General features: G+C 48.3%; 1 protein-coding gene across 2 annotated transcripts in view; it reads right to left on the bottom strand.

Annotated features, from left to right (window-relative positions):
* Positions 1–19695, bottom strand: part of LOC144152795 (potassium voltage-gated channel subfamily KQT member 1-like) — a 269224-nt gene extending 249529 nt beyond the window's left edge. The window contains exon 1 of one of the 2 annotated variants that reach the window (XM_077684256.1): positions 19385–19695. In XM_077684256.1, coding sequence (XP_077540382.1) covers positions 19385–19614 — 230 coding nt within the window. In that variant the 5' untranslated portion in view covers positions 19615–19695. The remainder of the gene's footprint in view (positions 1–19384) is intronic. The other variant, XM_077684258.1, reaches the window with a different exon arrangement.
* Between the last annotated feature and the right edge of the window lie 234 nt (positions 19696–19929).

Here is a 19929-nt window from a genome sequence, read left to right as displayed (position 1 = left end):
CTTGGCGGGTACAGGCCGGTGAAACGATGTCGGCTGCATTTCTCGCAGAATTTTTGACCGCAAGGCGGCGCGTCAAACCTCACGTAAAGGCGAAGGCAGCGCGGCCACGGCCCGGCCGCTCCGGTGCGTGTCGTTTGAGTAGCGGCTGTGTTGCGCGGCTCCTGACGAGAGGTGTTCTGACGACGACCGCGCTGAGTGCCTTGAGAGTGAATTTTATAGCTGTCATTATTCTCAGGCGTCATTCCGAATGACACAGCGACACATGAGTTCATAAGGGCGGACGACGATGTGCAGGCTGTGGCATACATCACCGATGCCGAAGAAGCGAACCCTACACTAGTGGCCCTGACAACGTTCCCAATTGCCTACTGCAGGAGAGCTTGCGTCAGTGTTCATATTCGCCACAGTTGTGGCGCATGTACAACGCCGGATTTTCTCATATGGACGAAGCTTGAAGACAATGTGGTTAACTTTATGATGCAGAAGTAGAAGCAAGCGAATCTCACAGACTGTTTTCATGTTAAATAACCTGTTTTATGTTAATTGAGGTGATCGTTGCACTGTGGCTCAAATTTTCCATGCTGCGTGGAACAAATCGGTAAGCTATCGCTTGTCGCAACTTTGAAAAGCTCCCAGTGATGTGCAGAATTATCAGATAAGAATCAGATTGGTATAGTTTATGTTTCGAATCATCGATACATCAACTATTTCGCGATCCCTTTCGCGATCCCCTTGGAGTTTGATATATCCGTGTTGGACTGTATTACACGCACTTTAAAGAGAAAATTGTGTTCAAAAATTCCGCTTCTCTCTCCTTACTCTCCCCGCCGATTTGATGACGTCGGCGATAACGCCACACCGGCAAGCCCATTAACCTAAATTTAGCGGATTTCTGGCCCGTTTGGCATGTACTACCTGTGCGTGAAAAATGTAGTCTATAATGGGTGAATATCGACATTTTGACGCACAAACCCAACAAAAATACATTGCAAAACGGTGTGAGCTCCCTGCCGAACTCAAAATATCCCCAGTGCCTTTTCTTTCCTTTTCCTCTCCCGCCAACCAGAAACAATATGACAGTTGGTGCGCCGGCCTTGAACGACGAATCGTGCTGTCCCTACTGCCGCCCATTAGTGATAAAGGAAGACGCAATACTTCCGGTAAGCAGACGTATTATAAATTACGCGTGACACACTACCCAATGCAAGTGCAAACACGTTTTCGACAAACTCATTCACGATCCCTCTACGAAAACGCGGTGAGCTGAGCAGCGGGATCATATGGACCATATAACAGCTGTGTTAGGTGAGAACATCTTAGCAAATTAACGTCCCGCTTTTCGGCAATAAATACCTCGCCCTCCGTTTACTACGCACCACTTGCGAAAGTCCGCCTAATGATGTAAAGCCGCAATGTATATCACATTCTTCCGCAATATTATGATTGATTGATTGATTGATTGATTGATTGATTGATTGATTGATTGATTGATTGATTGATTGATTGATTGATTGATTGATTGATTGATTGATTGATTGATTGATTGATTCTAACGCTGCTTACAGCATCAGGCTTAGAATACAGTTCGCAGGTGACACCCCCTATTTATTCTATGTTACTTCCGGCTTTTTGCGTTTCCTCCGCGGGTATTGTAATCTTCTTCCAGTCACATCCACGTCTGTGGAGTTAGTTCGAGTGCATCAGCATCAAATCCCCGGGCTTTGTGAAGGCGGACGTTTGGTTCACATGGATTCAGATAGACACGTATAGGCGGCCACAAAATAAAAAAAAAATTAAGGAAGCTCACACCAACGCGTCAGACTTGAAGGTAGCGAAGCTGTACGCGACCTTCACACCATCACGAAGGTTTAAGTCCACAACTGCAGCCCATTTGCTTCTTCTTCGCTGCTGCAACTACCTTTACTTCATTCTTGTCGCTATAACGGCGGACTAAGCATATCGAAGAAGCAGAACGAGCGAACAGAACGCGCACACTTAAAAATGCCCGCAGGTGCAACGTGTACCCTATCACGTGTTCTGTGTCGATCAGGTGGCAAGATTCCTCTCCCCACAGTCACACCCGAGTGAGTAAGCCCTTTGACTCTCGGGTGCTTCCTCGGGGTCGTAGCCGATTGGGTAAGACTACTGACTCTAACTCCGTCAATCTACCGGACGCCGGTTTGAATGCTGCCGTGATTGAGTTTTGAGAAACTATGGAATCAACGAATTGTTAAAGAGCTTTGCTGTTCAAACAGACCAAGCGAGCGGTGCGCGGAAGCTATCAGCGCGAAACCTTCCGGCCTAACCACACAGCAGAGGGCGCACGTGCGTTCTTCGCCAGTTGACGCGTGTCAATTTTCTCCATTCGTTCCGCACCGCTACGATTCTCGCAAAGGTGACACTAGGCGGCGCCTTGCGAGGGCGCCGCCGAGCGAGCGGCACAACTCGTGGAAACAGCCTGCCGCGTGGAGCATGCGCTCATGCGGTGTAACAGTGCCGTTCACCTCTGAGACGCGTTTGTCAGGCCCTCCTCCTAGTGTCATCTTAAATGTAAAGCAAATTGGCGCTAAAGTAAGTTCTCGATAAACAGTCGAGCACGCTTTAAACCATTGTTGATCGTTATGTTACGAACTAGTATAAAGCCTTGCAATAACCACGGCCGCTTGTTTATTCGCTTCCGGAAAAAAAATACATCAGACACCTCTGGTGATTTACGTCAAGCTGATGGATTGTGTGCGAAGTGGCCGTTGTTCTGCGTCGAAGAAGGCACTCGGAAAGAGACCTCCCAATTCCTGGGCGGCAGAACAGAGCGCCTGACCAAAATATCTCACAGATGAAGGGCACCGTTACGCGGGTTCGGCGCATGCCGCATGCTGCCGGTTGCTGCTGCTGCTGCCAAGAATCGTGCCGCTCGCTCGGCGCCTCCCGGGAGGCGCTGCCTGGTGCAGCATTCGTGACAATTGAAGCGTTGAGGCACAAACCGAGAGAAAACCCGCCGCGGTGGCTCAGTGGCTAAGGCGTTGCGCTGCTGATAGCAAGGGCACGGGCACGATTTCCGGACGCCGTGGACGCTTTTCTAACACGGGCGAAACGGGAAAACGCCCGTGGGTTGACATTTCAGCGTATGTTGAAGAAGTGGTCAAAATAAATCGGGAACAGTCCACTCCGGCGCGCTTGATAGTCAATGTTTAGATTCGGCGCGCCAAACCCCGCAATAAATCAACAGAAAAGAGAAAAATGGCATGCATTCTGAAAACTGACGTACATCCAGGAAGGGCGTTATGCAATGAGACATCATTTCACCAAAATTATTTACAGCATGCCTACGGGGGCGTTTAGTATGCTTGATTGGAAGATAGGGATAGGAGCAAATGGGCAATATTAGGGCCACCTATGACTTGCGCATGACATCGTCTTCTTCAGTGACATGGGAAAGGACCCGAAACAGATGACAGGAACTGCTCAGAAAGCCCTGCCATGACGTTTAAGACAAGCTACAAACAAGATTAAAGTAATGTTAAATGCAGAAAGCCCCCTTTCAGAGAAGAGGTGGGTGAACATAACTATCCTTGTAAGTTGTAAGTGCCGATCCCAGAAACGAGAAGGAAATCAGGCGTAGAATTACCCATGGGCTGGCGGGGATTCGGCGAACACCTAATACGGCTAAAAATAAAAGTATAAAACCACTGCGCACTCCCGGTGATGTCTTAAGGCTCAGACACTTTAGAACTTCCTTTTGACCTTATAAAAACAACTTGTGTCCACCCAACGAGCCGTGCAAAGAAAAATGACAGTGATAGCGCTTAGACACAGGAAAAGGGCTTCGTGGATTAGGGAGCAAACTCGGATGGACGGCATCACAGCTCAAATTAAGACAAAGAGGTGCAGTTGGACTAGGCTTGTAGTTCGAATTGCCAGCCAGTGGGACAGCAGGGTAGCGGAGTGGTTATGAAGAGAGGAGATTACAAGTATGGGAAGACCGATAAGTCGAAGGAGAAGGAGGTAAGGAAGTTCGGAGGGCAAAGAATGGGTTCGGACAGCGTACAACAGAAGCAGTTCGAAGTCGATGGGGGAGGTGTCCATTCTTCGGTGTACATAAAAAAGAACGATGATGATGATAAAGATGATTATGGACGCACGCTGGCAGGAAAAAGAACTGACAAGATCACGGAAGGTGCTCTTTCACCAAGACACCACCACTGCGCCACAAATAGACCGTCGTATTGGCATTAGTTTCAACTGGTTGAGCACCACCCATATTCTCACCCGCCGCGGCGGCTCAGTGGATAAGGCGTTGTGCTGCTAAGCCCAACGACGCGAGCTCGACTCCCGGCCGCGGCGGCCGCTTTTCTGATGGAACCGAAAAGCAAAAACGCCCGTGTGCTCAAAATGTCGGCGCACGTTAGCGATCTCCAGCTGGTCAAAATTAATACGAAGCCCTCCACTATGGCGCGCCTCATCGCCTGTGTGGCGTCGGCGCGTTAAACAACCCCACAATCAATCAAATCTAACCTATAAAATAATGGTTCTACCCAGTTTATTTTCTACTAGTTCGTAAATTGAAAATGTTCCTGTGTTAGGGGAACATTTTTGTGCAGTAAAGGTGGCGTCGCACCCTTCGATGCGCATTTCGCTGAACTTTTACTTTTGTAACGCGATTAAAAATTGAACGCTCGGAGCCTTAAGTTTGCAGCCCTCAATGAACACCAGGTTTATAAACAAAACGGACTTTATTCCGATAGGAAACTATCTAACCTGCATTTTCGTCACATTTACCAAATCAACGTCGTACTTCCATTGTCTCAACAATTTATAGCAAGTCGTATAACGAACTAAATACGGCAATACGTTTTCTGCTTTTTCAACTCCATGGCGTCAGCTGACAGCGCAATGCGTGTTTAAATCGCCACCAGACAACGGGGGTGACAAAATCCTAAATCAAGTTTTAGTACCTTGGCCCTACGGGAGGCGTCGCAACTTAGTACGCCGACAAGCTTTTCATCAACCGCTGCGTAAACACGACAAGGGCACCCGACCTCAATAGCGTAGCCGTCCGTATAAGAGCTAAATATTTTGCTCCCAAATCAGGTTATCTACTAAGCTACATATTTGTCGGACCCAACAACCCCCATTTGTGAATTGCAATCGTCTGCAATGCCCACTTCTCGTGCTATTTATCAACAGTATTGATTGATTGTAGGGTTTAACGCGCCGACGCAACGCAGGCGATGAGGCGCGCCGTAGTGGAGGGCTCCGGATTAATTTCGACCACCTGGGAATCTTTAACGTGCGCCGAAATCTCGTGCACACGGGCGTTTTTGCTTTTCGCCTCCATCAGAAAAGCGACCGCCGCGGCCGGGAATCGAACCCGCGACCTCGTGCTCAGCAGCGCAACGCCTTAGCCACTGAGCCACCGCGGCGGGTATTTGTCAACAGTAGAAGGCTGCGATGGGGCATTTAAAAACTGGGACAATTCTTGTTTACTTCAAACATCCATGTCCGTCGCATCCAAACTTGACATTCCTTTTCTCCGAAACCTCCTCAGGAATTGGCCTCAGTGTTTATGAGAATGGAAATGGTTGCCCACGATTTTCACGCGCGCCCGATTCTAATGTACCGTCCATGTGCCACACTATAGTCGCATCAAAAATGCCCTGTGAAAAAAAACTTACCACAAAATGTACAAATGCGAACAAAATTCGTGGGATTGAGACCCGAAACTGTACCTTGCTCGTCTGAATACAGGCACCTTAGCCACTACACTAACGTTTTTTTTTTTTCGTGGCATTTAGTGCAAGTGCGCGGAATGATATATACACGAATCATTTACAAATCACCGAGCTTAGAATGCAAATCGAATAGGGTAAAATCAACTTAGGCAAACAACAATAGTGGTATTATACCTCATAGCAAGTTGGCAATGACACACTAGGTAGCAAAACAGAATTCCAATGAGGTATAAAATCATTCTAGACGTAGTAACCCTTAAGGCTAATGATTTGCTCGCACAAGCTTCGCAGAAGAGGTCCGCAACTATTGGGGCGGCAGGAGTGGCAGACGAGAAGGCACCACATACGTTCTGGGGGTCAGCGACGCTCCAAGCCGTATCTTTCCAAGGTATGACATTCGCGTTGCGCACATGCCGTCCAACAAGCTGAGGCATCAGCTTGTGAACGTGAAAGATCGCTTGGGCAGCAAGATACCCCGGTGTTGTCTACAAGATACCATGCGCAGACTGTAGCCGCCGTTACATCGGCGAAACTGACAACTTCACCAGGAAATTAAAGGAACGTCAAAGGGACGTGGACAGCATTAGAAAAGCGTCGAACGCCCTGGCCGAGCACTTCGAACACCCTGGCCGAGCACGCCCTGGCCGAGCACGCCCAATAATAGCCAAGGAAAATAATTCAACCACGAAACTACTTTTGTAATCCGTGTTTATTCAGACGACCGAGGGCACTATCAACAGGATAGATGGCAATCTGCCAGCAAGCTACACCCGTTTATTACGTCACATTTTAGAATAAGAAGCGACAAACTGCTCTTCTCTGCTTGGTGTGATCAAGGAACCCGTACGGGTCCCGAAACGTTTCTGTGTTTTCATCTTGACATAATCAGTGAACGCATCTTCGTCATCATCATGATACCTGACCAGACGAACTGTCGTCGGACTCCTGATTACAGGGTACTAACTCGTCTCGTTCCAGCAGTGCAATGCCTCAGTCACCCGCCAGGGCGCACAACTTGGTCCATGCGACGAGCACTAATCGCCAAAATTTTCCTCTTCCCCACAGTGCTACGCAGTGATGCAAAGGGCCCCGCGGCACGGCGTGGTGTGAAAGGACACCGAATTCCGTTGGTCCCCACACTAAGAGCTCATCGATGAAGAACGAAGACGCAGAAACGCCGAGCGACAACGAGCGTGTCGTCTGCGAAAGGAACAACTGCGAAGGAGGCACGGAGTGTCGCGGCTGCTACCAACACTGGTGGGGATAACGAAGAGGAGAGATCGTGTTCTACCGCAGCCAGACGGCGATGCCACAGAGAAAGCCGCAATGCAGAACAGCGGAGACAAATCTAAACACGTGACAGCGAGCGTGCGCGGAACAAAGGAGCTCACTTGGACGAGGACCAGGCACAATAGATGCAAGCCCAGAATGCCGAACGTCACCGGGAACAAAGAACCCAGTTGAGCGAGGAAAAAGTTCTCGTTTTCTCAAGGCGATCATCTAATACCCCACGTCTGCAGAATTTGAGGGCTAGAACGGACGTAAATAATAAATGATTAGAATAAATACTTAAAAGCGACATTAATGCACGTCATCGTCAGGAAGCAATCGGTCTTGTATTGTATTCAGCAGCACAGCCAGTGCGGTCAGTGGTTACTGTTTCTCTGTGACTAACCGGAGAAACGAAAAACCTTCTGCGCCAAAACTTGGGCTTCATGTTTATCGTGTTTGACTGCAATAGCGAACTTATACTTGTGTCGTTTTGGATGTTATCCCAGACGGAAAAAAGGACCCACACTTTCTTATGTACCGGATGGAGCTGTGCGACTACTTAATACAAAAAAACTCCGATATCTGGTTGCGCTGCCATTTTGGAAGGCCCTTCCGGAAACTTTATTTTATTTTACTTTTGTAGGCTCAATAAAGATTCCCTCCCTTCCTCCTCGATTGACTGACTGTAGGGTTTAACGCGCCGACGCAACGCAGGCGATGAGGCGCGCCGTAGTGGAGGGCTCCGGATTAATTTTGACCACCTGGGGATCTTTAACGTGCGCCGAAATCTCGTACACACGGGCGTTTTCGCTTTTCGCCTCCATCAGAAAAGCGGCCGCCGCGGCCGGGAATCGAACCCGCGACCTCCTGCTCAGCAGCGCAACGCCTTAGCAACTGAGCCACCGCGGTGGGTCCTCCCTTCCTCCTCCTGGAACACGAGCAAGGACACCCGATGCCAGTGCTAGAAACGTAACTGCAGGTAACGTGCCCATAGATTAATACTCGCAGGTTGTAGAGTAAGATTTCACAAATTCAGCGCCGTGACAATACATTTATTATGGGGTTGAGTGAGGCATACTTCAGGTTGTAAAGTTTTGAGACTTTGTCTGACATGATGTCGCAACCCCGTTCATAGTCACCACACTAATTGAATGCGCTGTCAGGCCATTGCACCAATGAGTTTCAAGAGCAAACTTATCAGTTGTAAATAGACTAAGCGCGGATTAGGCGCGTTGTTTTACACGTCCGTGCTCAGCTAACAAAATTAAAGATATCCTGTGTGTTGTGTATTTCACACTGTTTCGAACGCTGCTTACAGACCGAATAAATGGGACATCCTTAAGAGCATTTATAAAGTTACATATTTGTACATACCACGCACGCACATTTCGCTACACAAACCTTAATCAAGCGCCGTTCATTTAGGTGATATTTCGGCACTCTGGCGCTGCGGCCTGCTCGCATTTTACACAAACAATGGTGACAGCAAATTGCCACCGAGATCTCGGTTCGTTTGGGAATATATGGCGTACACCCGAAATCGATCACGCTTAGCCTGCTGAATGAACAACCCATTCCAATGTTATGCATTATGGTCTGTTTAGTTGCCAGATAAAGACGTATCGGCACCGGGATGTGCACATAAAGCACGGGCAGTCGGATGATTAGATAAAGGAGAGGAGAGGAAGGTAAGCCAATATGCAGGAAACATCCGCTGGCACAATCGGGTTGATTCAGATTTTAACGAAAAAAAAACTTGGCACTCCAATATACCTACATACATGCATAAATAAATGAGGAAGACACCTAAGATCACCTGCGTGTAAAATTGCGAAAGCAATATAGTCTCGCGGGGAAAATGTTTACGAATAACGTTTCTGCGTGTACGACCCTGGCGAATTGATAGGTTGCTCATTAAGCTTCGGTGTAATTTGCGCAAGCGGCCACGTTTCCTAGCAGCAGCCGCTGTAGATGTAGCCGCGGTAGCCGCATGTCCATCGCACGAAGCACACAAGCAGCAGAGATCAAATTCCTCGCGACCGGCCCGACGGTGGTGCAATGGAACGCTGCCACGCTGTGCGGGCGCGGAAATCGCGTGTATTCTTTCACCTCCGCTTTGCTATATAGTTCGATCTACCAACATCGACAATAGCTCATGCAGTGTATCACTCCGCCAAAGCGGTGAACCCGGATGTCAACGTGCGCGCGCGTGTTTTGAAAGGAGATTGTGCTTAATGTGTGACGTCGCCTGCTTATTGCCACTTCGTTTATTTGTCACCAGTGCAGCGATTTATAAGCAGATTAGGTACGATCACAGTAACTGCATCAGTCACGTTCCGAATACTAGCAATAACGCACTCTTTCCGCCGCGCGGAGGAGCAGCCGGCTGAGGTTATGAGGCGCAGGGGTAACCGCACCGCAAAGTGGATGACGGATTTTCATGGCCATCTTTCGGTCACGCCTAATGCTAACCCGACGCCTTTCTCGTAATGGGGCATATAAGGAACAACCACAGCGAAAAGCTAATTCTCTGAAAACACGTGAGGGCCTGATATGCGACGCAGTTGGCATATTTGCAACCGTCCAGCAGTTTATCTGGTTAAAGCAGTGTTGACATTATCTGGGCAGTACGGTTAGAGCGCTCTAAAAGCAACATAAGGGGATACGGCGCATAACCACACAACGCACTCTGGGGCGAAAATATGCAGCAGGCGTGATCGAGGGCCACCGCTTGAGTGGTTGATAGAGTTCACTGACGCACATCCCTTCCGGATAGACAGCTCACAAACAATGCTTACGTATGCAGGACTGCTATCACTCATCGTCCGTCAGCACAAAGGCAGAAATGAGTAAAATAAGCGAAGGAATATGCGACTATGTACGACCGGCCGACGCTTGCACATCCTCTCGCTACAGCGTTCGAAAATTTAAATAATTCATCCCGCCTGAACAGAAAAGTTCTTCTACGCCAACAGAAAAAGAAGCGCGGGCGCTCTTCAGATGGCCGTATTTCATCTCTTCCACAGCATGTACCTCACTCAAGCTAGAAGTGTCTTTTCCGGCTCGGGGCCGGAAAGCGGTCCCTTTTTTTTCTTTTTTGGCCCCCCTTGAGACGGAAGATTTTTCCAATTTAGTTCCCGGCGTCGGGTTCTTCCGTCTTGTTCGGAAGCGTACCAAAAAAGTTTGCAGGCTTTCGCAACGTTCTCGGCGCACGGTTCCGCAAAACTGGAGACATTACATTGAGAAGTTCGGAGGAAAGGAAATATGTCGCTTGCTGTGGCTGCCTATTGCCGTTCGAGTAGAAAAAAACAATTTTATCGACTGATACGCGCCCGCCTGCGGCCAAATATTCGGAAAGCGGAACTGTCTCATGTGATTAGTATTTGCGTAGGAGTGGTTTGCTGCGTGGGAAGTGCGCGAGGAGTACGAACTGTTCTATTTGGGGAATAGAATATTTGCGCTGCTAAGACTTTTTCTCACGACCGCTGGAATGGTTTTGATCGAAATCATAGTTTGGATTGTGATTGACAAGTTTGGTTTGATAAAGTGCAGATTGCATGCATACCTACCTCTGGCGTATTTATTTCTCATTCTATTTCTCGTTCGCAAATGCAACATTTTTTTAAAGTACCGGATGCACAAAAACTCATTCAAGTTCTCAAAAGCGCTTTACGCGTGTCTATCCCGGTACTTTGCAACTAAAGTTTACCCCAGGATTCATGCTTGCAGGTAACAGAGAGAATCTCGGGGGTGATGGATGGTTAGCGTTTTAGGGGCTATAACTGAACCTTCCGGGGAAAATCGCGAAATGAGGATTTTTTTTTCTTGTGTGTGTGTCCTATTTAGAAGTAATATACACAATGTGAAAACGGTTCCCCAACGAACTCGAAGCCCTAAATGTGGCAAACAGTTCGAATTCCCAGAGACTAAGGCCCACGTTACGGGCGATGCGCGTGGAAGGTGTTAGGTGCATGAGTTATTTGTGGGTTGCGTAAACAAAAAACAAAAGCAAGTGCTCAAATCCGTCGCATGGATGTTTTCAGTTGTTTCCAGATGTTTCCAGAAGAATTAAAAGTTCCACAGAGCTCACATTTGGAGATAATAAAGAGCATGCCAAGTTTAATGTTGGGGAGAAGGTTCAAGTAAGTGGATAAAATAGAAATTTTCAGGAACGTCATTCACTGCTTTGGCACCACTTTCAGGCATTATACGAAACACGCACCACGTTAGTCCCCCATCCCACAAAAATTGTGTCTGGCGCGCAGTTCAAACTTACAAGAAACTTGGAGCATATTATCAGTAATATGCAGTAAATTGTTACAATGCGCCCTTAATTGAGCCCTGCTGAAAAACATGGCTGATACAGTCAGTCGAAAGAGTTATGCGAACGCGTTACGGAGCGCGTAGGTTCCTTGCTCGGGGCATCGTGAAAGAGCTTTATGTGGCGCGAAGTATGACCCGCCGCGGTTGCTCAGTGGCTAAGGCTTCGTCCTGCTGAGCCCAACGACGCAGGGTCGATTTCCGGCCGCGGCAGCCGCTTTTCTGATGGAGGCGAAAAGCAAAAACGCCCGGGTGCACGAAATTTCGGCGCACGTTAAAGAACCCCAGGTGGTCAAAATTGTTCCGGAGCTTCATCACCTGCGTTGCGTCGGCACGTTAACGCCACAATCAGATCAATTCGCAGTGTATGATGATGACTATGCAATGGATGATGTGCGGGCAAAGTTTAAAGTATCTGGGCTAATTACATGCTTCATTGAAAACAAATAATGGGAGCGCTTGATAGGAGAGAGAGAGAGAGAGAGAGAGAGAGAGAGAGAGAGAGAGAGAGAGAGAGAGAGAGAGAGAGAGAGAGAGAGAGAGAGAGAGAGAGAGAGAGAGAGAGAGAGAGAGAGAGAGAGAGAGAGAGAGAGAGAGAGAACTCTTAAATGCTACTGGAACAGGTCTGCCAGCGGCAGTGCTTGCTACGGCAAATTGGGATGCAGATTACAATGCAGTGAGGTGGATGTGGCAGATTGGGAAGACAACAAGGATACAGAAATCAAAAATTAAATATACAGGAAGACGTGCAATAAAACGCCAGAATACAAACTTTTAATAAAGGTGAATAAAAAGTACAGAAATGGTGCCGAGGAAGCACAGAGCGCCAAACCAACAAAAATGAAACAAATATATACATAACGCCACAGTCACATACAGGTGTACTCACGCTCAAAGTTCTAGAATTACTTTTTTTTTTACTGTCCACAGTACCGCAAGAAGCGCAGCAAAAGTTTCGTCTTGATTGGATTATACGAACATCGCAGGTATGCTTTATCTGCCGTATACAATAACTAAAGGTGGAAGCGGATATATTTCTAGATGGCAGGCGCGGCTATTTGCAGTTTATGCACATTGAAAATGCATCTACAAATAACTCCAACTGAGTGACAACATTTTGGAGCCAAGGAACCGGATCCAGATCGCAGCAGTCTGCCATGGAGTGACCTGATCGATTGATTGTAGGGTTTAACGCGCCGACGCAACGCAGGCGATGAGGCGCGCCGTAGTGGAGGGCTCCGGATTAATTTCGACCACCTGGGGATCTTTAAAGTGCGCCGTAATCTCGTACACACGGGCGTTTTTGCTTTTCACCTCCATCAGAAAAGCGACCGCCGCGGCCGGGAATCGAACCTGCGTCGCTGGGCTCAGCAGCGCGACGCCTTAGCCATTGAGCCACCGCGGCGGGTAACATGGAGTGACCTCTTCCCCTTCACTTCAGCTGGGCTTGGGCACGTACACTAGGAGGGTAATCTTGCCATTAATTTACCGCCAGCGTATCCAACGCAGTCACTACCATTTTCCGGTGCCATGATCAAAGAGGTCCACCACAATACGCATTGCCTAATCTGTGTACCAGACCAAAGAATAATGTTTAGCTTTTATTCTGAGGACCAGATCACTGCGCAATGTGCCGCTTTGAGCTACCGCAAGAACAGCCCCGCCCGTCGGCTTCCGTGGAGCAGGGGTGGAGCCTCGGGTTTTGACCCTAACGGCCTGTGCTCGATCCCCAGAAGTTCTAGAGCGACGACTTTTTCTAAAGTGAGAGGCTTTTTGTAAAATGTTCGTTAAGTCAGTTTTTCGCATTCTTGTGTAAATAGGGGTAGTTTGGTATCTTTCGGATCCGTTTAGGTGAATTAGTCTCAAGTATAGCGGGGTACGGTTCACGTAGTAAAGTTGTGGTCTGGTCCGCAGAATAATGCTGAACATTGCACTGGGTATCGCCTACAGAATAGGCACTGGCGTCACAAGATGTTTGTAAAGAAATGCGGCCAAGTTAAGAATCTAGGAATCGTGATTACTGTACATGAGTTATGAATTCTGTGAGTTAAATTTGTCACTTTGAGTAAAGCGACACTTGCTCTATTTTAAGGCATTACACGTATCGCCTTCTTCGCTCACTGCCCCAAAAGAACTAAACGTAGAAGGCACCTCGAGTTTGCGCGTAATGCTGGTCATGATGCAGGTGATATCTGACCATGTTCAAAATTCCTAAGTAGTTTTTCGGTTGCGGAAAGAAAAAAACACTAATGCAAACGCTGCAATGCGGTTATAACGCAACGAAGCACATTGATTGTACCGGGAGCGGTAATGCGTTCTATGCGGAAACAAGCATACGGTGTCTTACAAAAGATATGAAACTGACGTCGATAGGTACCATCGTGATAATTACGGCAAAAGTGCAGATTAACGCCAGCTCCGTGATTGGCTTGTCGTATAACGTCTTACTGAGAATGAAAATAAGTATACTGCGGCCAAACTCAGAAAATTTTCATGAAGATAGGAAGGAAGAAGGTGCTGTAGCAATGAGGATGTGAAATAAGGCGTATTTTTTTGTGTTTTTTTTTTTGAAGCAGGAGGACTACGCGAGCATGTTGCTTGTACGATTCGTCTTTGATTTTGATGGACCAAGCCAGCCATTACAAATAACGTCTTCGGGAATACTCGCCGAAAAGCATATGTTAATAGTTTCACGGTTGGTTTAAATGATAAATTATCGATACAGTCCGTAAAGGTGTATACTTAAAAAAAAACACCTGCAACGTAGGGAACTATACGCCGACAGCAATTTGCCCGTCGTTACGAGCTGGGCGTCAATTGACTTAGGTTGAATTCGGCGCGGGCATAAATATGCGTAATGGTTTTACGCACTGCTCGGATAACTTATTCTTTTAAAACAACTGCGAAACGGTTACAAAGTTTTTCCGTTAAATACTGCGAACGTTAAATATCATCAGCCCCGCAGACGATCGACTCGCAGACGAAACATTTCGACGAAAAAATGCATTTTTCTGCTAAAAATTAAAAAAATGAAGAAACTGCCCTTCGTTTCACTTCCCCATAGCTACGGCGTGTTTTTTGATATTATATTACCTATGCAAATAAACGATTTCTTCGGTGTTTTATGTCGCAGTTCGTGGATTTTTATGCTCACTAAAACGTTATAACGCAGGTCGATTACTCAGGTAACGCAAAACTTTACTCTTCGCACAATCCACACGATTGCACGGAAGCCTTGTGTAAGCGCAGATGACGATAGCGCCAGATTTTATTTGCGTGCGCCTAAGAAACTTCGTGGCACCATGATTCAATTTGCGTGGATGATGCAGTTTGCCCGGGAACTCGGAAGCAACGCTTGCAGGAATTCTTCCCAGCGTCTGCAAGACCGCCAGGATGTGCTTGGCGGAGGTGGAATTGTTCGACGGAGGTCAAAATATTCAGTCATAGCAACAGCGTAACAGTAAATTCGGGTTTGCTTCTGCGAAACCGCGCAGGTACTGTGATGTTTTTTATATTTAATGAGATATTGCTACTTTAATTGCTTTTTCATTACCGTGACTACCATCCTGGCTTGGACAGGTAGAATAAAAGTCTCATTTCAAGTATGTAGACAGCTCCACCTTATTTTTGGATCAAGGCGCATTTCTGCGGCAAAACACCCGTGCATGAGTGTCAGTTTCGCAACAAAACAAAAATCTCCTTAACATCTCCCAACGAGCCCCTAAAAGTAATTAGAAATGCTTAGCCACCCGAACGCGCTTTATTACAGGCTGTCACGTTTTGGAGAGGGCCTCGAATGCTGCAGGGCAGAGATGTGTCACTGACGGAGTTCGAATGAAACACGAAAATTAGCCACACGCGGGGACGCTCCTGGTTTACCGCGCGGTATTGCGTCACTCAGTCGAAGTTGCCGCAAACTCCGCGCCCAGTTTAGATGCCACCTTTAATGACTGCCGGCGCACCGTTCCTACGAAACCTAAACTATAATGAGCGAAGCCCAGAATTAAAAAGAGCACGAGTGGCGCCTGGAGTTCGTTACGTTTCGCAATCACTAACGAGAATCGCCGGGAAGTTTATTAAACTGCGTAGCTTTCTGCGCTCTGGGCAAAGTTGTCAAGTCTCGCATAATGATGACATGAAAGGAGTTGTATAGGTCTCCCATAAAAATCGCAAAAAAATGCGACACGGGAGTCGTGTAACTGAGAGAAAATTAAATCTCGTTGGTGCGGTATTACCGGACTATCTTCCTATCTTTAAAAAGCGAATGCGGGAGTGCGTGGCATTGAGTGCTGTCGGAGCAGCGGGTAGCGACACTGACAGGAGCTTCGGCAGGAACGCAACGCAGGTAATGCACAAATGTGCAGAAGTGGGGATTGAGAAGGAATCTTTTCGCACGTGCACTGTGCATGACCAACATTTTCCGGCGACGAGCGCTCGTCTGACAGCGTCCATTGACATGGACTCGCTCTAAATGTGCCCTGAATAAATTTGTAACTCTTTTTTTACAGCGAAGCGGTAGAGCGCATCGTAATTTTTCGTGCCCGCAGTTACAAATATTAAGAAATTGCCTAGAGCACGCACGTGATTATGGGTTCCGCGGTGATCGCCCGGCTGTTAACAAAACAAAGAAAATGCCCACCGCTCGTGTGTGCGTGCCTCGCGACGACCGGCCAGCGTCGCCGGCGCACGTTTGTCAAGCCAAGAATGCCCACAGGAATATTGGCCAAGATTAGCAAAAAAAAAAAAAAAAAAACATCTCCACAGTTCGCTGTAATCGTGGCAACATTTGCTCGGTACGAGAAAGACACGTCATTTCGTTCATCCTTCAAAGGTGATGTCCAATGATTACATTTCCGAAAAAATGAAAGAAGCCCACATGTATACAGCAATGATGGAGTAAAGGTCCCTGCGGCAGCTAAGAAAAAGCAAATCGCCTGCAATCGCGGACTTAAACCTTCGTGATTGCCGTGATGGTTTCATGCAGCTTCGCTACCTTCAAGTCTTACGCGTTATGGTGAGCTTCCTTCATTTCTTAATTGTACGTGCTAATCTACGAGTACGTCCAGTATTAGATTCAGTGGCCGCGAGGTATCTACGCCCGCCATATAACTCTCGATCTCACTCAACAATGATATCTCGGAATAAGCATTGCTTTCAAGTTTAAATAGCGTCATTTAAGCTGTATCACCGCTATCTTCTGGCTTCCTCTCTGGTGAAGCAATAAAGTCACCCGATGTCCACTTTGAAGAATCTCGCAGACAAGGCGAAGCAGAAGGTGGAAGAGGCATCAGCAGTGATGGGCAAATCCTGCAGGGCCGTTTGTGCTGGCGATAAGCGCAGTTGTAGAAGTTCTTTCAGAAAGGAAGGAAAGATTTAAATCTTTTATCGACAGGGGACTTTTGACGAGTCCCCTAGGCCGGGTGATCGAATAAGGATCTTGAACGACGGAAGAAGTGTGCGTTCCAGAGGTTCGTCGTAGGCCGGCATGCGATACGACAGTTTTTGAACTAACTGGATAAAAAAAAGAGATCTTATGTGTCTTTATCCAAGTTTTCCGATATTTTACACAAGTATTTTTTTTTTAGTTCTTTCCTTGTTATACGAGTTTGTACATCTTTTCTCCTCCCAACACTCTGTTCTACCAATCCGACGGGGCGAACATGCAGGACAGGATATCAAATTTGTACGAACTGTAGCTGTTCACACCAAACAAAGGAAATGTTGGACGCTTTCAGATCTTTTTGCTAAGTAAGGCCAGGAAATGCTGCCAATACTACGCGATTTCTCGCTAAGGAAGCAGCGGCGTGCCTTTCCGCGAGGGGGATATTTCATCTCGTTCCTCAAGTTGGATCAAATCATACCCCCCACCGAAGCTACACAAATATAAGAGGTTCGCTGCAACGGAAGAAAAAGGGAGGCATACACTATTGTCACCCCATTGAGATCATTTTCCGACCCTTGCGCGCGACGACGGCACATTGGGCGGGCCCGCAGACTGCAAATATATTACAGACCGGCCAATAACGTTTCCATCGTTACCAGAAGCAGATACAAGAGAACTATACTGTACATGGATCTGCTTTGACACAATGCAGCTGAATGACCTATAGCGTAACCTGAACGACAAATACAGAGGCCCGACATATGACTTGATTGGAACAATGTGACCTGAGACCCCTCATCGCGCAATGAAAATCGCCATGCTGCTGGCGCTGTGTCGCAGCGCAGACAATATTTTTCGAGTCAAATCTTATGCTGAATGAAATCATTACTTTTCTTTACAGCTTTCACCGCAGTGATTGGCCTTCGCTGAGTATTGCGAGCAGGCAGACACACGGACATTTATTATGTGTACACAACACGTTCAGGCCTCACTCGAGCATCTTCTTCGGTAGTGCCTGATTAGGAACGCTCCTGCATAAACCATTTCTCGTACATGCAGGTTCATGCTCCTGCAGGAGCGGAGATAAAAGTACGAGAGAATCTGCAACTACCGCCAGATAATTCGCGCCCCGAAACACCCTACACGATCCGAACACTACCATGCTATGCACACAAAAATGAAGACAGATGGAACGGCCAACGTCCCCTCGAAGAACCTTGTGCCTCTTTCGGGAGGCGTAACTAGAAAAATAAAACACTCATCCAGAAAGCACGAAGCCAGACTGTACCAGCATCCAACCCTGCTTACGAAGCGACATAAAAAAAGGAATGACATCGCCACATGTCACTGGTGTGGGGGGCCGTGCACAACAACGGATTGCCAATACCATTATTGTCCATTCTGTAGCCCCCTCCCGAAATATCACCCCACCCATTGTTACACGTTGCTACTACTCTCCGCCTCCTCGCCAAGAGCTTCGAGAGAGCTATTTACAAGTCCTCCTGCCATCTATCAAGAGTGGGGGCAAACAAATTGCCTGCAGGGGTGCATTCGCGCAAGCCAGCTCGTAGCTTTATGAATTCAGCTCTAGCACTAGCTTATGTTTATATTTAAATAAATATCGCATTTCACTGCAGGATAATATGTCAGCAAGACTCCGCAATAAGCCTCGCCATTCACAAGTAAAATGTTCTTTTTTTTTTCTTTCTCTCTGTCACAAACGCGTTCGGGAAGACACTGCTTCCTTTTTGGGTACAGGTGCCGTCTATCGTACGAGGGTATGTGACAGCACGAACTGCGTGGTGTGACAATTTTTCGACAACTTGAAGTTCAGCTACCGGCTAATGGCGTTTGCGCTTCTTCTCGTTATCGTCTTTCAAGGCTCCTGTTTCCATTGCTGGACCAAGAACGCGAACTTAAAGCGCTGACATGTTTTGTTTTTTTTAAATCGCGGGGTAATCCGCGTAACTTCCCCGAGGCATGCAGTATTCGAAATGCATCGTTTGTATATTCTGCCGCGATCCTGGTTCTGAGGGAACCACGTGAGGCGAGGTCGCAATGAATGACTTCACAAACGCGGAAACATAAACACTCGCGTGCGCGCTGAACCACGAGGAAAGAGAATAGAATCGATGAATAATTTGTCACGCAACATTCAAGTGTGATTCAACGCAGTAACATTACGGTCTGTTCGCACAAAGGTGTCTCTCACTTCCCCATTTCCTCCAAGGGTACGCACGTTCTTTGATTAAGCAACCGGTCAGTGAAACCAACGAACGCAGACAACGAAAGCGCCTAGGGCGCTTTCGAGTAAACGGGCTTGTTTTGGTAAGCGTAACTCACATCGTTAGAACACACAGCAGAAAAACGAAAGCGTAACGTTGTAGGAAGCAGCCGAACGCGCTCAATGCAGTATTTAACCCTGAATTGACTGCCTCAGAACGAAGTTCGCCTTCTTCGCACCGCGTGCTATACGGGCACTCTGGATAGCGATGCGGCGATTGCACGACGCTTCTCGGCATGTGGACCGAGTGAGTACCCTTCGAGCTGGCCGGACGCAGCGTGCAACAATGCGGGCAATGCGCGGCCCCTCGCAGGCACGACATCGGGGCGTGCCGGGCCCGAATAGGCCACGAGTCGCGGTCGGCCCGGCTGAACGGGTGCCAAGCGGCGCACTCACACGGCGATGTGGTACAGCGCAGCCCTCCATCCGCGCGGCCTCTCGAGGAAGTTGTGCACTTGCAGCTGGTGGCGGCGCCGGCGCGCGTCGTGCTGGTGCCTCGACGAGGGGCCCCTACCCTGCGCACCCGCGGGGTCGGCCGCCTGTTCGTCGTCGCCGGCCGCCTTGTCGGCCGCTGCTCCGAGCTCGGGGTCAGGCCGGCGGCGAGGCGCCCACCGGCTGCCGGCCATGGGGGGCCACTCGCCCGACGCCGCGACGCCACCGCCGGCCGACCAGGGACGCGCACGCGCCCCGAGCGCCGACCCGCCCAGCAGCGCCCCCAAGCCGCGGCCCGAGCAGCAGCGCGCCCCTTTCGAACAGGCGGCGGCTCACGGAGAACGCCCCCGACGTGAGGGCACAGGCCTCCCTCCTTGCTCGCACACTCGTTCTACTCTCTTCGGTCGCCGCGAAAGGCCATCATCTCATCGGTCGCACTCTGATGACGTCTAGCATGGTTTGGGCTGGACCTTTTTTTCTTGTGGCCGCACGGTCCTCTTCGCGCGGAG

The sequence above is a fragment of the Haemaphysalis longicornis genome, unplaced genomic scaffold, assembly GCF_048455015.1.
Source record: "Haemaphysalis longicornis isolate Haplotype H1 unplaced genomic scaffold, Haemaphysalis longicornis Haplotype H1 scaffold_9, whole genome shotgun sequence".
Lineage (NCBI taxonomy): Eukaryota > Metazoa > Arthropoda > Arachnida > Ixodida > Ixodidae > Haemaphysalis > Haemaphysalis longicornis.
Note: the sequence above shows the minus strand (reverse complement) of the source record. Positions and strands in the feature narration are given on the sequence as shown.